Consider the following 7,611-nt stretch of genomic DNA (forward strand, 5'->3'; position numbering starts at 1 on the left):
TTTATTGTGGTTATTTGGGGCAGTTTGATTCTTTTAATACCAAACATCATTTGTTGTTCTTAGAAGGTCCTGAAAAGTCATTTGTTGTTCTTAGAAGGTCCTGAAACGTCATTTGTTGTTCTTAGAAGGTCCTGAAACGTCATTTGTTGTTATTAGGTCCTGAAACGTCATTTGTTGTTATTAGAAGGTCCTGAAACGTCATTTGTTGGTTTTAGAAGGTCCTGAAACGTCATTTGCTGTTTTTACAAGGTCCTGAAACATCATTTGTTGTTTTTAGAAGGTCCTGAAACATCATTTGTTGTTTTTAGAAGGTCCTGAAACATCATTTGTTGTTATTAGAAGGTCCTGAAACATCATTTGTTGTTTTTAGAAGGTCCTGAAACATCATTTGTTGTTATTAGAAGGTCCTGAAACGTCATTTGTTGTTTTTAGAAGGTCCTGAAACATCATTTGTTGTTATTAGAAGGTCCTGAAACGTCATTTATTAGAAGGTCCTGAAATATCATTTGTTGTTATTAGGTCCTGAAACGTCATTTGTTGTTATTAGAAGGTGCTGAAACATCCATCCATCCATCCATTTTCTACCGCTTATTCCCTTTTGGGGTCGCGGGGGGCGCTGGCGCCTATCTCAGCTACAATCGGGCGGAAGGCGGGGTACACCCTGGACAAGTCGCCACCTCAACGCAGGGCTGAAACATATGTTGTTGTTATTAGAAGGTCCTGAAACGTCATTTGTTGTTATTAGAAGGTCTTGTAACGTCCCTCTCGTAAAAAAGTACTTCACAAAATAAAAGCATATTGTTTCCAACAGCTGTAGACCTAAACAACGATATTATTTTTTTGATAAAATAAAAAAAGCAAGCACCTTTTGGTCATAAGAATATGCAATGTTTTCCAAACAAAAATGTGTGATAAAAAAGGGGGATATAACAATGAAAGGTTTTATACAAGAAAACAAAATAGAATGTAGTATGAATGTAAGAGTAGTTTGAATGATGAACAGTTAAAATTTCCAGGAAAACCGGAATTTGCTTTGGAACTTGGGAAAGTGTTGGTTTGAATGTGCCGGATGAGTGGAATGTGTTTGAATAGGATGAAAAATTGATAATTCATTTGGAATGGGATAAATAACTTCGATTTATATCACGCTTTTCTAGACACTCAAAGCGCTCACAGAGAAGTGGGAACTCATCATACATTCACACCTGGTGGTGGTAAGCTACATCAGTAGCCACAGCTGCCCTGGGGTAGACTGAGAGAAGCGTGGCTGCCAGTTTGCGCCTACGGCCCCTCCGACCACCACCTATCATTCATCCAGAATTCATTCACCATTGTGAGCGGCACCGGGGGCAAAGGGTAAAGTGTCCTGCCCAAGGACACAACGGCAGCCATTTTTTGGATGTCAATAGGTGGGAAGCAAACCTGCAACCCTCAGGTTTCTGGCCGGCCGCTCTACCCACTATGCCATGCCGCCCCAAACGTCCCTAAAGACTGGGAATTCTAGGAAATCCGGAAATGTGTTTTTTTTTTTCAATTGTTGAAGGAGAGCACACAATTCCTGAACAGGATGAATATTTTAAAGTTGAAACATATTAGATGAAAAATTTTGGAGTTGTGGAATTTTGAAAAATCTCCCATTCTTTTCAACTGAAATTTCAAAGACATTTAAGAGTTATGGGAAAAGAGGGTTGTTGTTTTTTTTTAATAGGTATAAACTTGAATGTTCTGAATGAGTTGAAATGGTTGGTGTTGGAATTTTTCAAAACGGTCGAGAAATGTTGAAGTAGTAACAGTTTTAAATGAGAAATGGTACTACGGAATTTCGGGAAAACCGGAAATTTTTCCATTTTAAAGAAACAACTTTGTTTTTTGTCCTGATTAGGAGGAATGTTTTGACGGTGGAACGGTTGAAGTAGGTGGGAAAATGTGGGAGTAGTTGTCGACAGAAAAAAGGGTGAAAATAGGGTTTTGAAAACTGGGAATTCCTGGAATTTTTTTGAAATTTTAAAAATGACAGTTTGAATGTGCAGGATATGTGGGATATGTTGAAGGTGGAATGCTCTGAAAAGGTTTTAAAAATGTGGAAATGGTGGAAGTTTGAACAATGGATAATTCTTTTCGAATGGGAAAAATGTCCCTAAAACCTGGGAATTCTGGGATTTTTTTTAAATTGTTGAAGGAGAGCACACAATTCCTGAACAGGCTGAATATTTTGAAGTTGAAACGGTTTAAATTAGAAGAAAAATTTGGGAGGTGTGGAATTTTGAAAAATCTCCCACTCTTTTCAATGTAAATTTCATAAACATTTGGGAATTTCGGGAAAAGAGGGAATTTTTTTGAAAATGATAAATTACTTGAATGGTCTGAAGGAGTTGAAATGGTATGTGTTGGAATTTTTCAAAATGTTCGAGAAATTTTGAAGAAGTAACATTTTTAATTGAGAAGTGGTATTACGGAATTCCTGGAATTTTTCCAGTTCAAAAAACGACCAAGTTTTTTGTCCTGATTAAGAGGACTGTTTTGACTGTGGAACGGTTGAAGTGGGTTGAAAAACGTGGGAGGAGTCGTCGACAGAAAAAAGGGTGAAAATAGGATTTTGAAAATTGGGAATTCTAGGAATTCCTGGAACTTTTTTTTAAATTGGGAAAATGATAGTTTGAATGTGCAGGATATGTGGAATATGTTGAAGGTGGAATGCTTTGAATCGGTTGAAAAATGTGGAAATGGTGGAAGTTTGAAAAATGGTCAATTCATTTTGAATGGGAAAAATGTCCCCGGAAACCTGGAATTCTGGGAAATCTGGAATTTTTTTAAATTTGTCAAGGGAAAGCCTGCAATTCCCGGACAGGCTGTTTGAAAAAAACGGTTTGAATCGGATGAAAAATGTGGAGGGTAAAGCCCGCCAACATCTGGAGATGAAGAATAAATAGATACATTTTGGTGTAGAAAAAAGTGAAATACTTTGGAGCATTTACACAATAATAATCAAATATGACGGATTTTATGACATCCTTACATCCACGCACAAGTCGTCCCTCGCCATATTGTGGTTCACCACATCGCAGATATTCTTTTTCAATCATTTTGGCCCTACATTAAAAACATTTCAGCATACAAATGGCTAATTCGACTAAAAATATCATACGCTGCTTTAGTATTAATCAGAGCGCACTGTTTAGTATCCCAGCTATTGATTGGCTCAGCATTGCTGTTAGATTGAGAGTGAAAATGTGTCCAACGGGTGAGTTTAGAAAGTTATACACAGGTTTTTCTATGGTCTAGCTATGAAAATATTTTATCTATAATTGATGAATCCTATTCACTTCTAATTAACAGTTTTAAAGTGAATATCCTGCAGGTACAAATCATTTCCAGAACCCCACAGCTTAGTCAATTTTATTATAGACTAAAATATATTTACAAAATGACAGTGTTACTTGATTTGTACACAGCGGCACTCCCATTTCATGCCTGTTCCGTCTTTATTCGCTGTCGTTGCTCTCGCTATCAGAATAAGCGCCCAGCAAGCTGAGAGACGACGATCCATTTTGTGTGGCCGTGCTGACACTGGAAGTCTTTGAAGCTGCATGGAAAAGCACAGTGAGAGCAGTGAGATGGAGAAAGGTGATATGTCATATACTGTCCTTTAAGTTTATTTTCTGTTAGCTGCTAGTGAGATACCTGCACCAGATGTCTGCGCTGGACTCGCCGTGTTGTTGACTGCAGGTTTCTTGCGCACTACAAGGGATCCCAGTGACCCCTTACCCACCAGTGTGCCCACACTCCTCTCCCAGCTCTCCACCTTCACCCTCTTCACACAGGCGGCCTGCAAAAATCAAGCAAAGTTACGCTACATATGACAACCAGAAAAGCACACATCGACCGATTATCGGTGCCGATATTTAGCAATTTGACACATATCGGTATCAGCCTTCTTGAACGGTAATGACCGATATTTTTTTTCCTTTTTTAGAAATACATCAGCGGACAAAATATACACACATATGGTACAAACACATAGTATTAAAAATAGTGAAGTATAGAGTAAGTTAGTAGATAAAAGCAGTGGTCCTTTCTGCTTTGCAGCGCTAAGACGGCCACCGTTTTGCAAGCGCTATTTTGCCTTTTATTTAGCAAAGTGACAGTCCCACACACGGCTGCGGGATCAGTGCTTGCGCTGCGCAGACAGACCATTGACAGATGACAATCCTGCATCCTACATGTGTGTCAACATTTTGGACAGTCAGAAATAAATAAATATTGGACAGTCTATTCAGCAATATCATTTTAAAATGTTATAGCTGCCGGAGGACTTACGGGGCTGAATAAAACAAATTCAATTAAAAGGTTTTGTTTTCCTTTAACTTTTATTACTGATGTTTGTTTTAAAAAAATAAAATATATATTCTATAAAATAAAAACAATCTTTAGAAAGTTGAGCAGAGTAACGTGCAGCCTCTCACCAAAGAGCCTATCTTGGCACATGCAATGTAGGACTGTACATACAGTACATGTCTATTGCTTGTGTGAAAACACAGCAAAATGCAACATGAAAAGAGGATGTGCAGTAAATGAGTGTCTCCGTGGTGATGCCCCGTATTGTACAAGCTAAAACCTCATTGAAATACGGCGGTCTGCAACACTTTTCAATTGCACTCGCAGTCTTACTAAATCGCACGCAACACGCCCATTAAGGGTACATGCTATTTTAGGGACGCAAAGGTAAACGGGATAAAGATAAACTGCGGTAAAATTCCAGACAATAAGTAATACCATTTACATTTTTAAATACCGAAAAACGGTTATTTATAAATGCATTTTAGGCAACATTGCTTACTTCCTGGTAACAGAGTCAAAGCAGCACTGACGCATGCACACTTGCGTTGTTCCACTTGAAAAAACATGGCGGAACACAACTAATACCTACTACTAATACCTACTCACTGGCCTACTGGTTAGAGTGTCCGCCTTGAGATCGGTAGGTCGTGAGTTCAAATCCCAGTCGAGTCATACCAAAGACTATAAAAATGGGAGTCATTACCTCCCTGCTTGACACTCAGCATTAAGGGTTGGAATTGGGGGTTAAATCACCATAAATGATTCCCGGACGCGGCACCGCTGCTGCCCACTGCTCCCCTCACCTCCCAAGGGGTGATCAAGGGTGATGGGTCAAATGCAGGGAATAATTTCGCCACATCTAGTATGTGTGTGACAATCATTGGTACTTTTAAACTACACGGAATTTGCTACAGAGATTTTCCCTCAGAGTAAACAGAGCAGAGTGCTCGGTTTAACTTCATTTTCTTCCGCTTCCTTTCCGTGGAGTTTCGTTGTGCGCACTGCTGTTTTTAGATGGCGACAGGTGTGGACAATATTGGAGACAGGCGCACTTGTCCCACACTAAAAGTATACAGGGTAGAAAACTATTTGATGTTGCTTTTATTTTCTCAATACAGCGTCCATCAGCTGCTGTGACTGAGAGTTAATGAGGTGGGGAAACATGTGACGTGAACCTTGTCACAACTTCTTTAGTTGTTTTACTAGGATGTTTACTCCTCCTTTATTTAAGTGCAAACTGTATCAGTGTTCAGATAACATCAATAGTAGCTCAATGTTTGGTCATCTCATCCAATTGAACGCAGGCTGTGAAGGTGTCACTCCTGTTTTGTTGTTGTTGCACTGACCCACTTGGAGTTGTTAGAGAAGAACAAAGCTTCTTTATTATACTTTATCTTCATTAGCCAAACTTCTTAGTATGCTTTCATTTTGAAAAGCCTGTTTTATTACATTACTTGTGGGTTTTTTCATGTCACAAAGTTAGTACTTTAAAAACTTGTGTAGAGTACATTCATATACGCCATGTTTCTGCTCAAACTCTTAATGGATCTGTTCCAATACAGCATCTACATGTGCATGGACATAACTTCAAAAGAAATACCTCTCTCTATTAAAATGTAAAAATAGAGATAAAGGCATCATCTAATGACAAAAAGATGACACGCTGATTCTATTAACGAACAAAAAGTCAAATATTTGTCTTTAAATATATGGACAGCTTTTATCTGTAATCTTTTTATTAGACATTACAAATTACATGATGGCCTCACGTTAACATCTTCTGTTTTACTTAACAATTATCAGTAATCGTGATTTCAATATTGATCGAAAATAATATGAAGTATTTTTGGCCATAATCGTGCAGCCCTATGTCTAAGTCTAGATATCATACATTAACACTATTTTAATCTACAGTATATGAACAAATAGTGCAGTTACGCGTTATGGCCAGCAGGTGCAACCTTGCAAAATTCTTACATTTCTTTTGTATTAAAACAGTAGTTTTTCTCACTACGGCATGGCGAAACCATCCTTGCCCAGGCACACTGTCCTGCTTTTTTGAGTATAAATATTTGGGGTTTTGGCACCAGCCGCTGGACTAGATCTGACCAATCTTAGTCTATGATCATGAAATGAAGAAGCCTACTCGGATGAGAGGCGAAACGTCCTCCAACACAAACCAAAGTGCAGTTGTGATGGATTGAATGCCCTGAGATGACAACCACTCGGATGGATGAGAACTGTCATAGACCATCCATCCATCCATCCATCCATCCTCTTCCGCTTATCCGAGGTCGGGTCGCGGGGGCAGCAGCCTAAGCAGGGAAGCCCAGACTTCCCTCTCCCCAGCCACTTCGTCTAGCTCTTCCCGGGGGATCCCGAGGCGTTCCCAGGCCAGCCGGGAGACATAGTCTTCCCAACGTGTCCTGGGTCTTCCCCGTGGCCTCCTACCGGTTGGACGTGCCCTAAACACCTCCCTCGGGAGGCGTTCGGGTGGCATCCTGACCAGATGCCCGAACCACCTCATCTGGCTCCTCTCCATGTGGAGGAGCAGCGGCTTTACTTTGAGTTCCTCCCGGATGACAGAGCTTCTCACCCTATCTCTAAGGGAGAGCGCCGCCACACGGCGGGGGAAACTCATTTCGGCCGCTTGTACCCGTGACATAGACATAAATTATATATTTTAGCCATAATAAACTTGGAGGGCTTCACGGTGGCAGAGGGGTTAGTGCGTCTGCCTCACAATACGAAGGTCCTGCAGTCCTGGGTTCAAATCCAGGCTCGGGATCTTTCTGTGTGGAGTTTGCATGTTCTCCCCGTGAATGCGTGGGTTCCCTCCGGGTACTCCGGCTTCCTCCCACCTCCAAAGACATGCACCTGGGGATAAGTTGATTGGCAACACTAAATTGGCCCTAGTGTGTGAATGTGAGTGTGAATGTTGTCTGTCTATCTGTGTTGGCCCTGTGATGAGGTGGCGACTTGTCCAGGGTGTACCCCGCCTTCCGCCCGATTGTAGCTGAGATAGGCGCCAGCGCCCCCCGCGACCCCGAAAGGGAATAAGCGGTAGAAAATGGATGGATGGATGGATAAACTTGGAGCTGCTATGAATATTGTCATTTCAATTTATGAGAAGGCATACATACTGTACATATAGGTGGTCTACAACTACTTGTCCAAACAATAAGTAAAACTAACTTGTGTTTCGGTGGGTTTGTCAGTTGTAAGGATATCAGTCGGATTATCGCTGCTGGATTTCTTTGGTTGGATGTTGCT

At 40.6% G+C, this 7,611-nt stretch overlaps 1 protein-coding gene across 1 annotated transcript in view; it reads right to left on the minus strand.

Moving 5' to 3' along the window:
* Positions 1–3,380: 3,380 nt before the first annotated feature.
* LOC133548890 (splicing factor YJU2-like) overlaps positions 3,381–7,611 on the minus strand; it is an 11,828-nt gene continuing 7,597 nt past the window's right edge. The window contains exons 6-8 of the mRNA XM_061893841.1: positions 7,534–7,611; positions 3,682–3,826; positions 3,381–3,583 (exon numbers count right to left, since the gene is read on the minus strand). The exon at positions 7,534–7,611 is cut by the window's right edge and continues 70 nt beyond it. Coding sequence (XP_061749825.1) covers positions 3,483–3,583; positions 3,682–3,826; positions 7,534–7,611 — 324 coding nt within the window. The 3' untranslated portion in view covers positions 3,381–3,482. The remainder of the gene's footprint in view (positions 3,584–3,681; positions 3,827–7,533) is intronic.

Source organism: Nerophis ophidion, linkage group LG03, assembly GCF_033978795.1.
Source record: "Nerophis ophidion isolate RoL-2023_Sa linkage group LG03, RoL_Noph_v1.0, whole genome shotgun sequence".
Lineage (NCBI taxonomy): Eukaryota > Metazoa > Chordata > Actinopteri > Syngnathiformes > Syngnathidae > Nerophis > Nerophis ophidion.